This window comes from Thamnophis sirtalis, unplaced genomic scaffold (genome assembly GCF_051295495.1).
Source record: "Thamnophis sirtalis isolate CommonGarterSnake01/CBP01778 unplaced genomic scaffold, rThaSir2_p1.2 scaffold_5, whole genome shotgun sequence".
Classification (NCBI taxonomy): domain Eukaryota; kingdom Metazoa; phylum Chordata; class Lepidosauria; order Squamata; family Natricidae; genus Thamnophis; species Thamnophis sirtalis.
In genome coordinates, this window is record NW_028261385.1 from 56,088,755 (window position 1) to 56,112,594 (window position 23,840).

Consider the following 23,840-nt stretch of genomic DNA (forward strand, 5'->3'; position numbering starts at 1 on the left):
TACAGGAAATTTTTATGCAATAGTGTGTGGAATGCAACGCTATATGCTGTCATTGCTAACACTTATAGGTGTCCTACCGTTTGATGCCAAAATGACTGCTGTACAAAAATGTCTATTAACACCAGGTTTGTGCAAGACATTCTTGCGAATTACATTTTACAAATATATGTTGTATGACTGTAATTCATTGGAAGCTTGCTAATAAGACAATTTTCAATCACATCATTCCAGTCAAAATGTCAAAGATCACAGGATGTGATAATGAAACCATATTTTTTGCAAGGCCACTCTCAAAAACAAACTTGATATTCTAGATTTTATATTCAAGCTGTTATAAAGAAATTTGAGATCAAGAGAAGTCAAAGACAGAAAAAGGATTCGAAATCCAAGGAAACTTTGGAATTCTTATGAGAAGTTCCTCATAGTTTTTTCTTTGAGAGACTGGAAGAGTTAGCAAGGACCTGGCTCAGCATCTGGCAGCTTCATCAGGATGCCAAGTTGGCCCCTCTAAAATATGAGAAGCTTGATTGGGAATGGTTTTGATTGGGAAATGGAAGTGTAGCAACCAAAAAAAAACACTTTTGTACAAGGGGAACAAGGTGAAAAGGCTAAGGCTGAGATGGCGAACCTTATGGCATGCGCTGGCAAGCTGAGTTCAGCCTTTTTAAAAGCCATTTTTCACACACACACCCACAGGCTCCAGAGGCTTTATAGGAGCCTGGGAAGTGCGAAAACAGCCTCCCACCCCGGAGGCTTCAGGAGCTTCCCTGAAGGCTCCGGAGTGCAAAAAAACTGCTCCTATGGGCAAACCAGAAGTTTGGGAACGGACTTCAGGTTTGCTCGTAGGCAATGTTCCCTCTAATTTTTTTTCAGTGTGTGCGGAAAAGTATAGTGTTCGAGCAGCACATTTTCATGCCTGAACACCTGAATTTTTTTTAGCCATAATTGCCATCAGAGCAGATGTTGGGAGGAGGGCAAGGAGGAAAAAGGGCCCCTCCCTCTCCCTCAGATTCCCAGGAAGGGAGGGAGGGGAGGGGGAGGGAAAGGTAAGAAAATGGGAAACAAGAAAAGGAAAGGAAATAGAAAAGAAGGAAAGGAAAAAGGAAAGGAAATGGGAAAGAAGAAAGGAAAGGAAAAGAGAAAGGAAAGGAAAAAGAAAAGGAAATGGAAAAGAAGGAAAGGAAAAAGGAAAGGAAAGGAGAAAGGAAAGGAAAAGAAATGGAAAAGGAAAGGAAAAGAAAGGAAATGGGAAAGAAGGAAAAAGGAAAGGAAAGGAAAGGAGAAAGGAAATAGAAAAGAAGGAAAGGAAAAGAGAAAGGAAAGGAAAAAGAACAGAAGTTAGAAGAAGGACAGAAAGGAAAAGGAAAGAGTGGAAAGGATTGGTACTGCTCAAAAATCAAGTCTCAAGATCCTGTGGACCCCTTTGGCTCAGGCAGTCCAACTCCACGCTGCTTCCCTCTCTCCCCAAAGCGAAGGGATCGCAGAAAAAATGCTGAGCCCAGAACGGGACTTCAGACGAGGCAATGCCTGAGAAACCCCGGATGTGCAGAGAAACGCAGGCTACAACCAGCAAATCCCGTTTTCCCAGGAACTGAACGAAGCCCCAGAGGACCAATCGAAATTCTCCCTTCTGCAGCCTCATCGATCTCCGGGCAGAGTCTTTCTTGATTTCACCAATCAGAAATCAGAGTTCAGAAGGGAGGGAAGGGGAATATTTTCAGTCACATTTGAAGGCATTAAAAACACTGCGCTGCACTTTGAAACTTGTGCGCGGTGTTTTTTTGTTACCTGCGCGGCCGCTCACGCACGCACCTTAGAGGGAACGCTGCTCGTAGGGGCTGGTTTAAGCCCTCCAGAGCCTTCAGGGAAGCCTCCTGAGGGCTCCTGAACACTCCAGAGGGCTAAAATCGGCCCTAGAAGAAATCCGGAAGTGATTTCCAGTTTGTTGGCAGGGTCATTTTTTTCCCCCTCCGGAGGCTTCAGGGAAGCTCCTGAGGGAGGCAGTTTTCACTCTCCCCAGGCTCCTATAAAGCCTCTGGAGCCTGGAGAGGGCGAAAAAAACATGCAAAAAATGGGGTATTGCGTCTGTCATGCGCACATGCGTGCTGGGGGGGTGTCGCACATTGCATTATGGGTGCGGCATGCCCGCGCAAGACCCCCCTCTGCTCCCCCCACTTAGGGCATGCGAGCCAAAAAAGGTTCACCATCGCTGGACTAAGGTATGCTAACGCTCACAAAAACTGGACTAAGGATCAGTAGAAAAGAATATTATGGAGTGATGAATCCAAATTTGAAATTTTTGGCAATATGTGAGAAGAAGAGTTGCAAATAAACGTAGCTGGGAGCTGTGCAGTCTGTGCAACCTTATCAGATCTTAGACCAATACAGCCAAGCAATAAAAGTGTCAAGTTGTAAACAACCAAATTATAGTGAATTAGTTTACAGCCCGCTTGCAGAGGATCAGAGGAGGTGTTGGAGTAATCTATCCTTTGTCCATGTGAATAACATTTAAAACATTTAAAAGGTAGGATAACCACCGTCCAAAAACCAATAAAAAGATCAAAATCGCCGCTAGATTCTTCTGTTCTTTAATTTAAATTAGCTTGAATTTTTAGGCGGACTATTTATCTCTGAGTAATAAAATCATCTTACCAGCTGGAAACACTTTCGACATTCTTTAGGGCTATCTGCAGTTTCAGTTAGCCTTATGGCTAATCCGGAAGTCACTGGCAAAGGAGGTTTTTTCCAGATCCCCCAGAGACTTTGCGAACGTCTCTGGGATCACTGGATCGCCTACCTTTCACTGTCTCTCCGGGACAGCTTGGGTCCAAAAAGGGACCGTCCAAATGCTTCGGAATAGAGGAGTTTCAGGAGTAGCCTGAAAGTCCGTCTTCTCACTGCTAAGCTCCGCCTTCCTCCCCATCACGTCCTTGTCTTAACTGACAATGTTGCAGCAAAGGAGCACATAAATTGACAGGGGGGCACATGATCCAAGGCGTTGCACACCAAGGCGATGTTGCTGGGATACTGGGCGGAGAAACACCTGCACTCCATCCGAGCGGAACACATCACCGGCATCAACAACCATCAGGTGGACTGGCTGAGCTGGGAGACGGTAGACAACGGAGAGTGGAGTTTGTCCAAGTAGCTCTTCCAGAGGATCTGCCAGAGATTCGGGAGACCAGTGGTGGACCTGTTCGCCACTCCATCCAATGCTCAGCTGCTGCAGTTCTTCTCTCGGTTCCCAGCTTGGAGAACGGAGGGGTCAAAGCTTCACAATAACAGGGTAGTGCTATGCCTGGACCCGGCTTTCCTGCCAAAGGTAAACACAGACTTTCACCAGGCGCAGGATGTGGTTCTTTCGGACTTCTGCCCAGACCCGACCAGGGAGCGGGAACACAGTTGGCACCATTTAGATGTAAAAAGTGCCTTATGGATTTACCTAAGGTGGACAGCAGAGTTTCGTAGGACTGAGGCTTTGTTTGTGTCATTCCAACCCTTGTCACTAGGGGAGGGGGTCTCCCCATCCACCATTAGCTGGTGGATCTGTCTGGCCATTGCCCTTGCCTATGAGGTGCAGAACTTGCTGGTTCCGGCTGGTATCACAGCCCACTCCACTAGGGCCTCCCAGGCCCCTATAGAAGACATCTGCAGGGCCGCGATGTGGGCATCCCCATCGCCCTTCATCCGGCACTACAGGCTGGATGCCTTCGCATCTTCCGACGTGGCGTTCGGCCGCATGGTCCTGCAACAGGTCCTGTCGGATCAGTGACGGCCCACCCTTGGGACAAAACTTGGTTATGTCCCATCTCTGGACCATCCTGCAAACCCACTCTGGAAAATGACAGTTGGTCTTACCTGAACTGTTATTTTAAGAGGTGTTTGCAGCATGGGCCAGTTCCCACCCTAAGTTAGATAGACAGTATTGGGGGTGGAGGTGTCTCCTTTGTGACTTGTTTTCAGGATCTTGGGAGTGCATACTGCATTGAAACTGGAGTCAGAGGAGAGGAGCCCAGAGGTGTGGCTTCAGCTTCAACCAAGTCTCGAGGCCAATTGGCTGTGATAATACCACCTCTGGCCCATCCTGCAAACACCTCTTAAAATAGCAGTTCAGGTAAGACCAACTGTCATTTTTCAGCATGATAATGAACACAAGTACACTGCTACTACAGTTAAATCATATTTAATAAGGAAAACAGCTTGCTAAATATTATAGGGACAATATGGTAACACCTGAACAGAGAAACAAATAAAAGAAAACCTGAATCTAAAGGAGAACCCTGGGAAATGCTGAAAGAAGCCAGGTATAATATACTAGAAGATTACCTCAGAAAACCTCAGGATAATCTCCCAAAAGAGTTCAAGATGTGCTTAGAGCCAAGGGAGATCACACTAAATATTGACTTTTTGCCCGAAGTAACCATTTTGTTCTGAAAACTGTTGTTTGTTTAAATTTTGTGTACATATTTCCTGTATTTTCCATTTGAATCTTAATACTGAAAAATTCATTAAAACAAAGTGGGTGGTGGCCTAGGACTTTTGTGCAATACTGTACATTTTGATGATATATCTGCTGTGGCTTGTTTTTCCATTGACATAATGGGAGAATTCTTCACCCATGCCCCCCTTTCACTCATTCCTACAAATCCTAATATCCGTATTTTCAAGCTTCCAAATAATTCTGAAACAAGGAGAAGAGATTGGGTCGTTTGTGCATTATGGAAGAAAAGTGAGAATTAAAAACAATGTTTTAAAGTATGCATTGCTGTTTTTTAACTATAAGGCAACATTTGAATGTATTAAATTGTTAGCTACTATGAGCACAGGTAAAATATTAAAATAATGTTCAGACATTGAAATAATAACATAAAGCAGAAGACTGAGTTATATTAGTGTTTTTGATTTGTAAACTAATGCATATCAGTTTTGCTTAAGCTATTAAATGTGTTTATGTTTTTTGCTATACTTTCAATGAAGATAATTTGAATTTACTTATATATAGAGAGTTATAAATTCTAACATTCCTGTTTTTCATTTTTTTAAGGAAAAAATTTGTATACTAATGAATATGTGGCAATTAAACTGGTAAGTTAACATTAGTTATTATTTGAGACAAAAATGCACAAGATTGTAATCTCTTGTCAAGAAGTTTAAAAAATCATTGAGCTTTTTCAAATAATTTCAGTGGAATACAGGCTTTCTTCTTTTATGTGGATATCCCTCCCCTATCACTCTTTTAGATTTTAAATTCCAAGACTAAGATATAAATCATCTCAAATTATATACTTTAACATGAAAGTCATAATAAAGAAGCTCTGTGCTGATGTTGTACCATGTTACATAATAAGAGGTGTGCCTCATGAAATAATTTTGAAAGCAATAAAATTTCATTTTTCACATCTGAATAACTAATTTCTTAGGATTGGAAGAAATGTATTTGTATGATTTTAAAAAGTGAGACTTTTCTTGTGAAGTACATTTTCCTTTATGCTTTCATAGATCAATTTACTTTTCATTTCTATAAAATTAAAAAAGACAACCCAGGAGCATTATTGTCTTTTCCAATCTCTTGCAGGATTGATAATTAATAATTAAATGTTAAACAATATGGCAGTTGACATTTTAATGTAGGAAATACAGAACGCCTTCATCCCACATTTATAATTTAATGCAAAAGTTGCAAACATTTCCAAAATTGCAATGTAGCCTAAACTCTTACCTCTGAATGTATAAAGAAAAAAAAATTATATTAGGGGGTGAAATGTTTGAATGTGCATGCTTATATTTAGAACTGCACAAAATATTTCCAGCCCCCAAACACATGGACCCAATAGGTGGGTGCTCTGACTATGATAGAAATATTCAGAGCTCAAAAAAGGTGTTTGAACTCAAACCCAAAGCACTTCTGGAGTGGTCAGTGTATCTTGCTTGAAAATCAAAGGCTCTGCTCTGAACTTCAAATGAACCTTTTGAACTAGAAGCATGAATGTTTTTCACACCTTTGGCTTACATTCACATTCATCTGTCAGTTTATACTGTACAAAGAGTGATATATTGTATATGGCAATGATGGTGAACCTTCTTCTGCTTGGATGCCAAAAGGGTGCATGTGCGGGCATACCCACATCCTTAATGCAATGCCCTCCCCCGCGCATGTGCACACAACATTCCTGCCCCTCCCCACATGCATGCAAGCCTCACTGAAGCCTCTGGATTTCCTGTAGACCCGTTGGGCCATTTTTCGCCCTCCCCAGGCTCCAGAGCCTGTGGATGGCAAAAAATGGGCCCAACAGGCCTACCGGAAGTTCAGAAACTTCCTCCGGAAGGCTGAAAACCAGCAAGCCGGCATGCACATGCATGCTAGAACTGACATAGGGCAACGCCTCGTGTGCCCTCAAGCATGGCTCCGCGTGCCATAGGTTCGCCATCACGGGTGGGTGGGATAATATAGAAAAGTTTTTAAAGATTTGGAGATAGGAGTGAGATTATTGCTTATTATTGGAAGCAACCAATACTTTACTCTCTGATGAAATTAAAAGATGCATGTACTATGATAATAGTTTTGATGGTTTTTCCAGCAACCAATAGTTCATTACACAGATGTTATATGATTCCCTATTCAAAGTATCAGTATTGCAATTTTACACTGTTGAAATTTAATTTTTAAGTATCACATCTCATATACAGTATGTGTGAGAAGCCTATACTCACAAAGACACACATACATGCACACTTATTGTTTTCTTTTTCTTGACAGTTTTTTGTTTTCTCTTTATTCATTTTTTTAAAATAAGTGAAGGCAAATTTTGAAAATACCCTAAATGATGGTTGGATAGAATAGTACCTGATTTCCATTATATGAACACATGTACATACACACACAACTTGTGTGCATGTATGTGTGTGAGTGTGTATTATGTAGAGCATAGTCATTTCAAGTTCACCGAGACTGTTGGGTCAGCACTCAGCTGTTGGCAGCTTCCCAACTTTCCAGCATTTCTCCAATGAATTTCTAGCAATTAAATGTACCATTAGTACAGTTTATGTTACATTTATGTTGACTCCTTACATGAAATTGTAACTGATAATGTCAACCACAGTATCCTTATGAACTGGTTGTGGGGGTTAGGGAGTGGGAGGCACTGTGATTTAGTGGTTCACTGTTTCCTTAGTGGTCAGTTCTAATTGGTGTTGACAGAGAGAGAGATTGATCATGTCCGTAGCTCCTCATATGCAAGGTGCCTCAGGACTCGATGCTGTCTCCTCTCATATTCAATATCTATATGAAGCCACTGGGTTAGGTCATCCAGAAGTTGAGGTTATGACAAAACCACAATGCTGATGATACCCAGTTCTATATCTCTATCCCAAGTGGCACTGTACAATGTATTGACCCAGTGTTTAGTTTAGTTTTAGTTTAGTTTTATTGAACTTGTATGCCGCCCTATTCCCCGAGAGGACTCAGGGCGGCTAACAAACTAAATAGGGGAAAGGGGAAATACAAAAAATGAAAAGACAGACAAATACAAACAGATTAAAAACTCAACAACAGTGTCTGGAAGCTGTAAGGGTCTGTTGTGGCATAGAATAGACTTCAGCCACAAGACTTAAGTGTGGACTCCCTGGGTTGGGGATGTTACTGTTCTTGATATTGGAGGCAACTATCCTTCCTCATTCAAGATAAGTGCATAACTTGGAGGTCTTTCTGAGTTACAGCTACTGTTTAGTTTATCTTTGCACAGGTCCACCTTGTACTTCAGCTGTGTTCTTTCCTGACACTCATGTCCTGATCACTTAGATTATTGCAATGAATTACATGGGGCTGCCCTTGAAGACCACCCAGAAGCTACAGCTGGTTGAAAATGCAACAGCATGAGTAGTAATGGACACCTTTTGGTGTGCCCATATATAATCACTGCTATGCGAGCTGCATTGGCTGCCAATTGGCTTCTCAGTGCACTTCAGAGTGCTGTTTTTTAATTTATAAAGCCCTGTATGGCATAGGGCCTGGATATCAGAGAAATTACTTGTCTCCAATTTTTTCTGCCCATCCAATACATTTCAGCAATGTGGCTTTGCTTCAGGTCATGTCCATTAAACATTGCCATCTTGTGGAACCTTGGAAATGGTGCCTTCTCTGGTGTGTCTTCTACCATCTGAAATAGCTTCCCCTCAAATATAAGGGCAGTGCTCTCTCTCTTAGAGTTCTAGAAAGCTTTGAAAACTTGTATTTGGTCCCATGCCTGAGATTGATGTCTATTATTTATTTAATTGATCCTGTTTTGTTTTGTTCATTTTGTTGTTTATTGTTGTTATAGTCTGGGCTGACTAATTTAATGTTTTAGTTGCTTTATGTTTTTTTTCTAGTTATGCATGCCCCCCACAATCTACTGGAGCTGGATGGCCAATATATTTAATTAAAAATGGATGGATGGGTGGATTGATGAACAAAACAAAGACAACATGTAATAAAGATAAATTCTTCAGATTGATTGATCAGAACTGCCATACTTAGAAATCTGGGTTATAATCTACCTTCAGATAATCTTGGCTATTTTTTTCCACTTGCCTCCATTTCTCTCTCTCATGAGATCTTTATATTGTCACTGTTGCTGAGGAGTTTAATATAATTCTTTTGATCTTGGTTTGCATTTTGTTTTAAAGTATTCTATCTTTGTTAGGTGCTTTGATTCCTTTTTTATTCAATGCCATCTATTATATTTTGACCCTATAAAAGTTTATACCCATTTTTCCCTTGTATTTTGGCTTTGGTCTGCTTTCTCTGTTCCTCTTTGGCTATTTTCATTTTAATTTAGAAGTCCTGTAGCCTTTATATGTGAGTGTGTGTATTAATCTCTTGTGGTTGGTAGTCCACTGGCCTTACAGCTAAGGTACACGGACTTTGTGAATATGCTCACATGCTATTGTGATAAAGATTCATATCTTGAGCATATCTTGAATTGTTTTGGAGCCAATTTTGATATATGATGACTTTCAGTCATTTTAGTAATTTTAAACTTCTTTGTTTGGATTTTACAAATATACATCTTGGGTTATATACTGTCCAATTGAAGGTAATTTTTGTATTTTTTCTATCTGTTTTTTATTCTTTATTAATCCTGCTGCAACTTGCATGGCTGGAATATATCCATTTTTATGTGTTTCCTTTTATAATATATTGGCAGTCAGCTATGCTATCTACTTAGTTGGAGAGTGAAATCTTCTTGTGTTGTTTTGGATTAAAACAGTTTGTCAAAAAGAGGAATATCTTTTCCTGTTCAAGCTTAAGTATAACTTCCAGAAGTTTCTAAGATGTTGGAATGTTAGCCAGCCTCTGTATTTGTTATGCTAAAGATTTCAAATAGCCTTATGCCTCCATTATTGCTATAAACCTTAGAAGCCCAAATTACTTTCCAGTCAATAAAGACATTATTTGAACTTCTTTATGCTATTTAAGCTGTAATTAGTTTACTTTCTTGTTATTATTGAATAAAGGTGGAATTTATGGCTGATTTGCTGAATAAAGTGCTTCTTTTAATGAAATGAGAAAAGAGTGGAGATGTGAAGGGATAAAATAAAAATACAATGTTTTTCCTTAACATTTTATTTTTGTTAGGCTTAACTTGAAAGAAAAAGATAGATACATTTTTCTAAAATGCTATGCTTTAAATGATAATTATCCTACAATATTTCAGACATTTGTTTTCTTGATATTTAATATAAAACAGGTTTTAAATTAGAAACACCTTCCAATAAGGTAGAAAAAAATCAGCCCACTTCCACCCAACCACAAGTCGAATAAATAGGTCTTTAAACCCCCTTTAAAGGCTTATCAAATATTCACAAAAATGAAAGGAACAAGCCAATTCCAACATCATAGGGTCAGATGCCTGCAATCTGGAAGCTATATCTGTAGAGAATTGACCGAACAAAAGTCAAAACCTTGAGACTCCAGTGAAGGACACTAGAATAATTTGGGAATCAGTAGACTGGGGGAAAACATAATAAAGAACGAAAGGAACCATCAAGCTGAAACATACCAATCTCCCTATACAGTGAGATGATAAAAGGATATTGAAGATGAAATGTTAATAAGACATTCCAATATAGCTGACTATGTGCATTTATCAAAGACTTCAAAAGACTAATAGATCTGAATATCATCAGCATTGGGTGAGAATTAATTTCTCACACTGATAAGCATAGCAGTAATTACCAAATGAAAGTAATCATTGGACAATCATGAGTAAGACACAAAGAATATTAAGGGTAAACAAAATAGATTTCAGGACTAATTCTCAAGGGTGCCACACAGCATGCATTTCTTAAAGTACAGTATAACTTTACATTTGTTGCGGTAAAAGATAAATTCAGTTAATAAATGATTCATCCCCATATATTAGGTTTTTTAAAGGTTTTATTAGGATTTGTATGCCGCCCACTCCCTAGGGACTCAGGGCGGCTTACAGAAAAAAAGGGGGGGACATATAAAAATTAAAAAATCAAACATTAAAATTCCACAACATACATGCAGCTTGGAGTGGGGCTGGATAACTCAACAGCCCCAGGCCTGCCAGAACAGCCAGGTCTTAATCGCTTTGCGGAAGGCTGGAAGAGTAGTAAGGGTCCGGATCTCCACAGGGAGATCATTCCATAGGGCCGGAGCAGCTACAGAGAAGGCCCTCCCCGGGGAGTCGCCAGCCAACATTGACCGGCAGATGGAATCCGGAGGAGGCCTAATCTGTGAGATCTTATTGGTCTCTGGGAGGTAAATGGCAGGAGGCGGTCTCTCAGGTAGCCAGGTCCTATTATTATATTATTTTAAATAAATCTAGTTATAGTATGCAAAGCAAAATATACCTATAAGTCAGAGGTGGGTTCCTACCAGTTTGCACTGGTTTGGTAGAACTGGTTGGTCAAGTCTACCGAACAGGTGAGAGGAGGTTCCACTGGTGGACCCGGAAGTAAGTTCCAGAACGCCTGCCCTGGGCCTGTCGCTCGCTCACGCCCGTCCGGAAGCCGCTCCATTGCTTGCTCCCCCTGCCCGTCCGCACTATCCTAGCCCCGCCCACCCTTCACTGATTGGCTATCTCACCAATCTCTCTGCCCGCCTCTAAGAACCCTGTCTAAACCCACTTACCTTTTTTCCTGTTTGGCTCTCTATTGCTGCCTGCCAGGTCCGAGGAGGTAAGCTGCAACTAAGCGTGGGGCGGGGGGTGGCTGCCGCAGCCCTACACTATAAGCGAGTCCGGTGACCTTTTGCGGTCTTGCAAGGATCCCGGGCTCACTTATAGCACATGGCCGCCAGAAAGCGCGGGGGTGAGGACGGCGGTGGGAGCTTACGCGGTATGGCTGGCGTCTTTGACAAGTTCGGGGACCTCGCAAGGCCTTTGCAAGGTCCCAGGACTTGCCTGACTTGTGTGTGTAGGGAGGGTGGAGCAGTTCCGCTCTGAATGGAGGGAAAGGAAAAAGTTCGGGGACCTTGCAAGGCCTCGGCATTTTTTGCATCGGAGTGTGCAGCAAGAGAGAAGGAGTAAAGACCTTTTCCGGATTGTTGGTAGCAGAGGTGCGGGCCCATGCTCACTAAAGCAAGTCCTGGGAAGTCCTTTGCGCCAGCCGGAAAAGGTCTTCACTCACCCCCTCTTGCAGCACGCCCCGATGCGAAAAATGGCGAGATCAGCACACTTTGGGCTGCTGCTGCGATGTCCAAGGAGGCTAAACCAAGCCGCGCGCCCCTCCCGACTGCTTTCGCGGCTTCCCGGAGCACCAAGAATATCCACGCTCTCTGTGCTCCTCTGCTCCTCGCGATGGCAATAGACGTCCAGAAGCGGCGGGGGCTGGAAACCCAAGCCCCCATTAGCCCCCAAAGCCCATTCTGGACATCTGTTGCAGTCGTGAGGAGCCAAGGAGAGCGCGGATAAGAGCACAAAGGTTAGGGTTACTGGGCAACGTTTGTGTGTGTGTGTGTGTGTGTGGGAGGCTAGAGCAGTTCCGCTCTGAATGGAGGGAGAGGAAAAAAGTTGGGATTGTCCCTGCTGCAGCCTTTAAATGGCAGAGAGAAGCCGAACTCTGCCACCCCCATTCACAAAGGAGCTATTGCTCCCTTTATGTCCCCCCGGCCCGCTCTCTCCCAGGAGTAAAAGCACCTGAAAGGGACAGGCAGGCTGCCACAGCTCCACTGAGAAGACATTTCTGAGAAGAGAAACTTCTCTGGTCTGGCTGCACCCGAGCTGGTGGAGCGCCTGCAACCACCAGCCCATCGCCAGGGAGACAGCTAGTGCAGGTGAGCCGTGTGGTTGCTCTGATCGCACAGGCGCTCCACCAGCTTGGTGCAGCTGGACCCAAGAAGTTTCTCTTCTCAGAAATGTCTTCTCAGTAAAGCGGTGGCAGCCTGCCTGTCCCATTCAGATGCTTCGACCCCCAGGAGGGAGGGGGCCAGGGGGAGCATAAAGGGAGCCGCAGCTCCTCTGTAAATGGAGGGAGAGGAAAAAAGTTGGCATTCTCCCTTCTGCAGCCTTTTAATGTTAGAGAGAAGCCGAACTGCCCCCCTTCACAGAGGAGTTGCTGCTCCCTTTATGTGGATGTGTGATATTTTGCAAGGACTGGGAAATCTCTCATGCAGTCTCTGAACAAGAAAAATGCATTTGCATGTTAATGGGGGAAACAGGTGGGCTAATTATAATCTTAAACTATTTTTGGCTTACTATACAGATAATTTAGTGCGAAGCTGTGTACAACAGTATTAGATTTCTGTGGTTTTATCTTCCTTGGTTGGTTTTGGGGAGAGCTATGGAAAGCTAAAACAAATGCTGTGTAACAAGCGGAAAACATTCCTTTTGATTCATTAGAGAATTAAAACCAAACATTATTTCAAAGGAGAGAAGATTCATATCATGCAACTTTCATCAAAACTGTTTCACATGCCCTTAAATCTTTGGGGCGGGCGAGACAATAGTGAACATCTAGGAAGTAGGGTAGTAGTGGCAAATATATTAGAATAATACTTCGATACAACTATTATAAATTGTTCAGCAATAATTTAACTAAAAGAATTGTGCATACTATATATAAATTGTTATTTCTTAGCAGGAAGTCCAATATTTTTTTCTTTGGATTTTCTCATTTGGCTGAGTTTTTCAGTACTCCAACACACTATTCTTTTTTATTGGGGATATATTTATGAATTTATTTTTTTAAGCAACAGGCCAGAACCTTTTCATATTAATAAGTAGGAAATCTATTCGACATCAAGCTTATGTTAAAAGTATCATTATATAGAACTCTTTTTAGTAGTCTGGATTATGAAAGAATTACAGGAAAATATTAGATAAGACAGAAATAAGATAAAATAGGGGTGGTGGTGGTGAATCAACTTCTTGTTTCTTGCCCATGTTTTGTTACAAACTACTCTAATTGCTGCCTGTTTTTTTAGCAATAATGATTACATTGAATATGATATTAATATGTAAAGCATGTGATATGGTTCCAGGATTAGAGCTAGTCTATATTTGAATGGCCTGAAGGTGTTTTAACATTCAAGGAAGCTAAAGCTGCAATCTCGGAAAGGCAGTTCTTGGCCCCCTAAGTACTTGGAAAATAGATCACCTGTGAACCATATGTAAAACCACCCTGATTGCCATATAGAAGAAAGTATGAAATAGGCTTGTATAAATCATTTTGTGGGATTTCAAAGCATTGGAAAGTTGTAGGAGTACTTTGGAACATCTGCTTCATTGACCAGATCTGGAGGAGTGCTCAGAGTCCTGTAAAATAACTTGCCTAGCTTTAGTACAAATGCTAGGACTGCATGGTACTTTGGATTCTGTTCCAAACAAGACTGTAAATATGGTACCCCATCCACAACTCTTTAAAGTAGATATTTCATGAATCCAGGAAAAAGCTGCCGCTGCTTTAAAAAGTATCAAGTAGATGCTGTGGGCTTTACATTCCTATATATTCAAAAACAGTGCATAGCCCTAACAAACATTATTATTTAATGAATTTAAGTTGTTGCCACTGCTTTAAACTTAAATTCAGGTGTATGGATGCCTCTTTCTTTTCTGTGTAATTTATACCTCTATCTTGACTGGGAATGCTGACATTATCTTGGCCATTCCCACCTGGTCACATGGCCGGCAAGACACTCCCACAAAGTAGGCCACACCCACAGAGTAGGTTCCAAAATTTTTTGAAACCCACCACTGCTATAAGTGTACTAAAAAAAGTACTTCATACATTTCAACGCCCCCCCCCCCCCCCCCAATTGTTTTCTTCTGTTTCAAATTTTCTGGAGATTTTGACTCAGTTTTTTTCTCTTTTGCATGCCCCTAAATATTGATCAAGTCTTCTCTGGAAAGTTGTAGAATATATCTTTAATTATTTTGGGTATTGAATTGGAATGTTAATATATCCTGAAGTATACAGAGAATAAAAATTCTGATATTTAAATACTTGATACAGAACAAAATCTGATAAGGTAGACCTGTATGATTACTCTTTTTTTTTAAAAAAACGTAAACTATATAACAGTAGGTACCTTCTAAATGCTGCAGTACTTTCCAGAAAGTAGGTACTATTACAGAGAAAGTCTATCTGAAGTTGTGACAGAAATCACATGAAATCACAGAAAACTCTAAACACATTTACCAATCCGAGCTGGTAATACATGTTTACATAGCCGTAGATGTCACTTTAACCTCCAGTAAGATCAATCTTTGAACTTTTCAGACAATATCCTTGTTCTATAGGAGGTATATGGTGCCAACTCGAATAAGTATATATCACATGCTGGCTGGGAAATTCTGGAAGCTGAAGTCCACACAGTTGATGAGATTAGAAATACTGTGTATGCACTATATATTTTGTACTTATTTAGGCATGCATCTGATTGATATATTCAACCTCTACATGGGGCTGCCCTTGAAGAGTATCTGGAAGCTGCAGTTGGTACAAAATGCAGCAGCGCGCATGATTTTGTGCACATGTATCATCTCCTGTGGGAGCCACATTGGTTGCCTATTTGCTTCCGGGTGCAATTCAAGGTGCTGGTTGTCACCTTTAAAGCCCTTAATGGCTTGGGACCAGGTGATCCGAGGGACTGTCTCTTGCTGGTCACATATAATCAACCTGTCAGAGCCATTACATATCTGCAAATAAATCTATTTTAGCCTGCCCCTTTTAATTATCTGTATTATATTAGTGTAGAGTTTGGCTTTCAAAACAAAACATTCTGATTTTTCCAGGAGCCAATGAAGTCAAGAGCACCACAACTGCACTTGGAATACAGATTCTACAAGCAGCTAGGGTCTGGAGGTAAAGTATAATTTATAGTGGAATATAAATTATTATTGAAACAAACCTGTACACTAGTACTGGTTTATGCCACTGACTGTCAGAAATATGAGAAAGTTTTCTTGACTAGTCCTCTCAGACCCTGTAAATCTGATAAGGCAGTCAGGCTAGCTTTTGTCCTTTCCTTGACAGGCAAGATTCGATCAGTTCTTACTCAGCCTTTTATCCTTAAGTCAACTTGCAGCTAAAAGTTAAATAACTTGGTTAATTAATTATTTCTAATTGTTTTGCTTTAAATATATTTTAATTATTTCAATAATGTAACATTGTTTTTATCAATATTTTACTATGTAGTTATCTGTAGTAAATTGGGAACTTGTCATTTAGATTATGAAAGCTTATTAACTATAATATTTTTGCTTTACTAGACAGTGAAACATTTAATGATATGTATTATTGATACATAGCAAATTACACATTTCACTGCAGTGACATTTAGCATTTGCCTGATAAGTTATTCACAGGTAAAACCAACCATCAAAGTACCTTTGTCTTCATAATTCATCCTTTTCAAACTGCCTTGTAATTGAAAAAGGAGTTAGTGCTTTAATCATATGTGGCTATAGGTTTGACACTACATACACACAGTGAATGTTTAATTTTAAAATAAGGTTTGATAAGGTATCATCTATTTAAATAAGATGCTCTATTTCTCATGGATAGAGCTAGTTAAAAATTTACAAGCATTTTATACACATTTACCATGACTAGCATTATAAAAGTCATCATTGTGGGATAAGATTTTATAACAACAAATTTATAATAAACGAAGATTTCACTGATTTTTAAAATTGACCAGTTTGTTATTTTAGATACTAATGAAAGGTGGAAATATTTTGATTTGGAGATGCTTACAAATTAACATAGTTTGAGATCCTCGAAGCTTTTAAATTAAGTATATGAGGCTTGCCGCAAAAAGCATTAGCTATTTCCTTCATTTTTTTAAAAGCAGTTTCATTAATTTTTTTATCTATAATGAAAAGGGAATTTGATACAATGAAATTTGAGGAGATATAATGATTTTTAGGAGTAATAATAACCTAAGGTTATGCTTTTGTACAGATTTTTTTCTAGATTTATTATTTGATTTGCTTATGAATCATGTTGCCCAAAATCTAAGAGAACCGAAATTATAACAAAAGAATTACTAATGTGAAATTGGTAACTTGTATAGTTAACCCCTTTAACATATTTTTGTACTGAATATTATGTTCTTCCATATATTTAAGCTTTTCACTTGATACTGTTTCTATGGAAATTGTTAAATAACAGACTGAGACTGAACTGTTGTGAAATTTCATGAAGGATGTTGTTGCCTGATGTGTTTTTCATTTAATGGTTACAATAAGCAAGATAAAATTTCATTTGCAAATATAGCTAAGATAAAGAAAAGCCTGTTTAGGAACTGAATGCAACTAAATGTGATGAATACCATTTGTTTTCACTTTTTAGATGGAATACCTCAGGTTTATTATTTTGGCCCTTGTGGCAAATACAATGCCATGGTGCTGGAACTACTGGGACCTAGTTTGGAAGATTTATTTGATTTGTGTGATAGGACTTTTTCCCTAAAAACTGTACTTATGATAGCCATACAACTGGTGAGTATAGCTTCTCTATAAATTATCTTTTGTGCCTTACACTTAAATAATATAAAAATATCAAGAGTGCACAAAAAGTGTATCATTATTGGGTTCCTGATGTTTTTTGAGCTTTCTTCTTTTCCTGCTGATGTTTCATTGCCAGTCCAGGTAACATCAGTGAATGGGAGAGTGGAGTTTGCTAACTGTTTATAAGTGGTAGGTTATGTTATCTGCTTTGATTTGGATATTGCTTTTCCTTGATTGATGTTGGTGCTTTATTATTTTAAACTATGGAGACATATTTGACTTTGAGGTTACTTTCATTAAAAAAAAATAAAGTGGGATGTTATCTTTTCCTTTGTAGTTTGTCTTTAACTGGTGCTGTTTCCTTATCTGGGTATTGATTAATAGGTGTGTGATGAAAAAGGATGTGTTTGTCTTTTTCTTTTAGGTTTGGTTGCTTGCTTTATTATTTTTATTATTTATATTACAAAAGCAAAATAAATTAATATTAGGAAAGTTTTCATTTTTTAATTTCATTCATGAAAAAATTTAGATTTCAAGACAGCAGAACACAGAAACTCCTTTATTTGTTTTATTACTAAAGATATGACTATTTTAATTTCTTTAAACTTTCATTTTGTTTGACAGATTTCACGAATGGAATATGTTCATTCAAAGAAATTAATATACAGAGATGTAAAACCTGAAAACTTCTTAATAGGACGACCAGGGAACAAAACTCAACAAATTATTCATATTATAGATTTTGGTTTGGCAAAAGAGTATATAGATCCAGAAACAAAGAAGCACATACCATATCGAGAACACAAAAGCCTTACAGGAACTGCTAGATATATGAGTATAAATACACATTTAGGAAAAGGTATGTATATATGTACATGAACACAGCAGTTTCACTAGATTTTTGTAAGCAGCTTGTATATTAATAATGTTTTTATAAATTTATAGTCTATTTCGTTGAAACATATGTAGAAGAGTATGGATATAATTCTTTAATGTTATCGTTGCATGGCAAAATACTAATTTTTAATAAAGGTTTTTAATTGTCAAGTTCAGTTATATTGTTATTAATTAAAATTTAGCCCTAAGGTTGTACAGCTCCTCAGTTTTTTGTATAATGCAGCAGCATTTATTAGATTTAAATAGCCATCCACCTCACATATAACTGCTCTGGATGGCAAACACAATTGCAGGTAGTCCTTGATTTATGAACGTAGTGGAGCCTGTCCATTATGGTCATAAGTTGTGACAGTTGTAAATTACCGTATTTTTCAGAGTATAAGACACACTGGAGTATATGACGCACCAAGATTTTAAAGAAGCAAATTAAAAAAAAGTTTTTGCACTCTGCAGACCTCCCCAAAATCACCTGTTTTTCGTGAAAACGGGCCTGTTTTTTTAAAAAAAAGGCATGAATAGCCTTTAGGAGGCTTGTAGAGTGCTTCTGGAGGCAGGGGAGGGACAAAATTGAGTAAAAAAACTGCCTGTTCTTCATTCATTTCTGCTCTCCCCACTCCTCAGCAGCATTCTGGAGGTCTCCTAAAAGCTATGCACAGCCATTTTGGTGAAGGGAGCGGGATTTCGGGAGGCCAAAAATGCTGTATTTAATGTATAAGACACACCCAGATTTTCACCCTCTTTTCTCTACTCCGAAAAATACGGTAGGTCATCATGTGACCAATCTGATTGTATGATTTTGTTTGCAGCAGTCGTTACATGAATCATATTGGTCATTAACTAAATTCATAGTTGTTAAGTCAACATCACAGTTTTAAAGTGAACCTGTTGTTTGCTGTGGGATGTTTTTTGCCAAAATTGCTTTCGAGAAAAATGTAAATCGTGGTCATGTAACTGTAGGATGCTGCAAATGACTGTGAATATGGGCTGGTTTCTGAGTACCCAAAATGCGGTCACATGAGATGGTTTTGGCTGTTGGAACTTTGGACCTGGGTTGTAAGTACTTTTTGGGGAGTTTGTTGTAACTTTGAACAGTTGTTAAATGACTGGTCATAAATTGAGAACTACCTGTAAAATATCAGTAGAAAATAAAACCTGTTAGAAAATGAGAAAATAGGAAAAATCAATGAACAATAAATTAATTCAACTCAATGGTCCCAAACCTGAAAAATTGCACTTGTGTCGGTTTTTCTATATTTTCATAATGACAATTTATATAGATTTAAGGAAAGTTTTCTTTCTTTAGTTTATAGATTTCTGGGAAAACTTGTTAAAATGTTGGAGAAAACATTTTCTGGGGATCTCTGCCTCTGGAAATCTGTAATCAGCAGATGTAGAAGAAAAAAAGAGAAAGCTTAGAATCACAGCATTCTAATTAGTTCAGCTATGAGTCTATAGTGTCAGTTAATGCTTTTACATTTTGTGGGATTTGTCAAGATTTACTTGATGGAGTTGTTAATTCCAAATTTGCTGTTTGTTTATAATGTTCAGAAAATATTACATTGCTTTATACAGTTATGCAGTTTATACATATTTTCCTTTGATTTTATACATCAGTTCAAAAATCTAGCCTTCATATTTTCAATTTACATTTTCAGAGCAAAGTAGAAGAGATGATTTGGAAGCTTTAGGTCATATGTTCATGTATTTTTTAAGAGGCAGCCTTCCCTGGCAAGGCTTAAAGGTAGTATGAATTCTTTTGATTTGCCTTGTTTCTTCTGATATTACCAAAGTTTCATATAATGTTTCTGAAGCAGTTAACTTGATGCTCTTTCAATTTAGGCAGATACACTGAAAGAACGGTATCAGAAAATTGGAGATACTAAGAGAGCAACTCCTATTGAAGTACTATGTGAAAACTTCCCAGGTAAAGAGTTCTGCTATTGAGTAGGCTGTGTGTGGCTATATTGCTTGTTACATAATATATTATAGTGCCAGATAGTGCAATTAATGATGCAATAATTAGACTCATAGAGTTGGAAAGGCCATTTAGGCCACCAAATAGCTTCCTGCACAGTTCGAGAATTGAAATTAAATCTGTCTAGACTTCCCTTGAACACTGCAAATGATGAGTAGCACATCCCTTCTCTGATTAATTAACTGCAGTGTGAAGCTGCTCATAAGGTTAGGAAGCTTTGTGTAACATTCAGCCAAAATCTAGGTTCCTGCCTGTAACAAAGATTCACCATTTCCTGTCTTAAGTTTGTAACAAGAGATATCAGGTTTTGACCTAGTTTTTGTATGACATACTTAATGTGTATTTTGACGAATGCTGACTATTCTAATATTTCTAGTATTCTGTCATCCTTATTGCTGTTTTCTGAACCCGTTTCACTGTCACTGAATTCTTAAAATTATATGTCTAGAACGGGACATAGTATTTCATATGGTATCATAACAAAGCAGAATAAAGTAGAATAATTACTTGCTATGAATTGTTTTGTTGATGTCGTTTAAATTTAAACTGTAAATGCACACTGCTGGCTATACAGTATTCAGTTTGCAAACATTCAAATACCTTTTTTTACAAGTGTCTTTACTAAGGCAAGTATCCTCCAGCCTATATATACAGTGCATTCAGAAAGTCTTCAGCCTATATATACAGTGCATTCAGAAAGTCTTCAGACCACCTTAATTTGTCATGCTTCAACCTACAGTTGTTGAAATTCATTTTTATCATTAATCTATATTTAGTGTCCCATAATGACAAAGTGAAAACTGAATTTTCACTTTAGAAATATCTGTAAATTTATTAAAAAGAAAAAAAATGAAATGTTACATTGGCCCAAGTATTCAGACCCTTTGCAACAACACATGAAATTCAGCTCTGGTGCCTCCCATTTCGCTTGATAGTTGCTGACATGTTTCTACACCTTGATTGGAGTTCACCTGTGGTAAATTGATTATTTGGAAAGGCACACACCACTTTATAGAAGGCATATAGATGACAATGCATACTGCAGCAGAGCAAAAGTCATGCGATCAAAGTAATTGCCTGCAGAGCTCATAGACAAGATTATTGCAAGGCACTGATCTGGGGAAGGCTACAATAAAATCTGCTGCACTGAAGGTTCCTAAAAGTACAGTGCCCTCCATAACTCTCAAATGGAAGAAGTTTGGCACAACGGAGACTTCCAAGAGGCGGTTGCCTGGTCAAACTGAGCAATTGAGGGAGAATGGCTTTAGTAAGAAGTGACCAAGAACCTGATGGTCATTCTGACTCTGCTCCAAAGATCCTGTCTGTAGTTGGGACAGAGTTCTAGAAGGACCACCATCACTGCAGCCGTCCCAGTTGGAGTTTGCAAAAAAGTACCTGAAGTACTCTCAAGACTTGAGGAACAAGATTCTCTGGTGTGATGAAATCAAGATTGAACTGTTTGGCCTCAGTTCTAAATGATATGTCTGGAGGAAACCAGGCACCTCTCATCACTTGCCCAATACCATCCTAACAGTGAAGCATGATGGTGGCAGCATCATGCTCGGGAGGGGAGTGTTTCAGCAGCAGGCACTAGGAGACTGGTCACGGTTGTGGGAAAGGTGAATGGAGCAAAATACAGGAATATCCTCAATGAAAACCTGTTCCACGGTGCTCAGGACCTCAGCCTGGGCCAAAGGTTCACTTTGAAACATGACAATGATCCTAAGCACACAGTCAAGACATCACAGAAGTGGATTAGATACAGGAGTAGCTTAAAATGCCCAAGAGTGACCCGCCAGAGCCTTGAATTGAACCTTATTGAACATCTCTGGACGGACCTGTAAATGGTTGTCTACCGACAGCCTCCATTCAACCTGACTAAGTTTGAAAGGATTTTCAAGGAAGAATGGCAGAAAATCTCCCAAACCAGATGTGCAAAGCTTGCCGTGTAATATCCCAAAAGACTGAAGGCTGCAATTGCATACTATCTGAATGTACTGTACATGCATTTATTATTTTTCCCTGAATGAAGAATTTTGCACTAATTCTACTGCTTTTAACCTGTTTCTCTAATATTATGCTCTTTAATCAGGGTGTATATCATACCTTCCACCCCCCGCATGATTATTTCTTGATTTTTGATAGGCACCATGAAAAAGAAGGAAGTAATGAATTTGTTCATCTGGTTGATTTTTTTAAAAAAATGTTCAGTTTTCCTTGTTTATGTGTTTGTCAGAACGCTATTTCATTTGTATTTGGTATCCTGAGTTGTCTCCATCTACAACTCAGTAGAAGTATCAGTAATTTAAAAGCATGTGCAACTCATGTTACTTGAACATTTGAATTGATTATTTGAATCCTTGTATATTTGTTAATATGCCATGAGAAATACAAGAAGTTTTGAAACTATGCTTCCAAATATAAATGATTCTCATCATTACCTATCAAACTTTGCATATACACTTAGGCTTGTTATTGGAAGAGGCTTTAAAATAGCTCACCATTTCTGTAAACATTTTCAAATGAAGCGATGAACCTTTCTCAACTTTAATCATCTTCATGAAAAACATCCAAGCAAAAATGATAAAGACTTTGAATATTTCAGAAATGTTCATAGGTTATTTATTAAACATTAAACAATACTTGTTACATTAAAAAATGTTCTAAGAATGCCAAAAAGACTTTACTCATTTTACTGTATTTCAAAGTTTATTGCTAACATAGCATTGATAAATGCCATGTTTGCAGGAAGTTATTTCTATAATAATGCATCAAGAACCAACTGAACTATTGAGACTCTTACCAAATAGTAATATTGTGGTACAAAGAAGCATTGATAAAATGGGTAATGTTATTGAAAACAATAAAATTTTCCCTATGGTTGGATAAAGCTGTGGACAGCAAAGTTTTATTAATGGACTGTATACTATATTTTGAAGATAACTTTATATCCTATAAGAAGATATGCAGCTACAAAAAGTCTTATAGCTATAGCAAATCAATTTTGCTGCATTAAAAGCATACCTTGAAAATGCCAGTATTCCATTAAGTAACATTATTGCTGTGTGTAGTTGATAAGAGTTTTGCGGAAGGAAAATACTGCAGATTTATGGCATTTTTTAAAAAGCAACTCCAAACATTTTTTGTATTTGTATACTTCATAAGAATTGCTTTGCTGACCATTTTATGTCCAGACGTACACAATTCACTAAATATTGTGGTAAATGAAGTGAATAAGATTAAATTCAATTATGAAAGAATAAATTGTTTCAGCAACTTTGTTAAGATAACAACAGTTTGTTCACTTATTAAACATGGATATTTGGTAGATTTTTAAGACTGCTGTTTGATACAGCTGTGGACTTATTCAAGATTAGGTTTGCATTTTATCATAAAGAAAAGAAAATGGATTTCTGCAATCAATATGAAAATATGAACAATATATTATTTACTTGCCTGGTGTCAGACCTGGAAGCAAGCCTCGGAATATTCTTTCATTGGGGGTGTTTCTTGTAACACTGACATTTGGTATATTTCAGAAATTTAATGAGATTAATTTGAAGCATCAAGATAAGCTTAAGGACTAAAAAAATGTTTCAACATATTTTATTGCTGTAAAAAATACATCACAATAAATACACAAACCATTGTTCTTGTTTGTCCAGATTAAATTTTGCCCTCAGGAATCACATTGGACAGTCTTTCCATTACATTTATAAAGAGCCAGTTCAAAGATTGAAAATTAATATTTGCTTCCATTCAGGACTTGATGTTTGAGATTGTATTTTTTTCCAATTGCACAATATATTGTTTCCCAGTGTTGATATGGGCTGCCATGAGGTGACAACGCTCATGAGCAGCCATCTGGCAATGCTCCTTTTCAGTCGGGCAGAGCACCACTCACCGACCCAGTGATACCCCAAAGGCGCTAAGCCACGTCGCACTCTGCCCAGCTAGAAAGAGAGGTTGCACGAGCACTTGTTCTGTCTTCAGCTCGCGTGCCTCCC

The 23,840-nt window shown here is 38.6% G+C and overlaps 1 protein-coding gene across 8 annotated transcripts in view; it reads left to right on the forward strand.

The window, feature by feature from the left end:
• The window catches only part of CSNK1G3 (casein kinase 1 gamma 3), a 72,226-nt gene that overhangs the window by 28,660 nt on the left and 19,726 nt on the right, over positions 1–23,840 (forward strand). For all 8 annotated transcript variants that reach the window (XM_087715853.1, XM_087715849.1, XM_087715855.1 and 5 more), the window contains 6 exons: positions 5,045–5,085; positions 15,243–15,312; positions 16,804–16,952; positions 17,586–17,820; positions 19,514–19,599; positions 19,698–19,782. In XM_087715853.1, the coding sequence (XP_087571979.1) occupies positions 5,045–5,085; positions 15,243–15,312; positions 16,804–16,952; positions 17,586–17,820; positions 19,514–19,599; positions 19,698–19,782 (666 nt within the window). The remainder of the gene's footprint in view (positions 1–5,044; positions 5,086–15,242; positions 15,313–16,803; positions 16,953–17,585; positions 17,821–19,513; positions 19,600–19,697; positions 19,783–23,840) is intronic.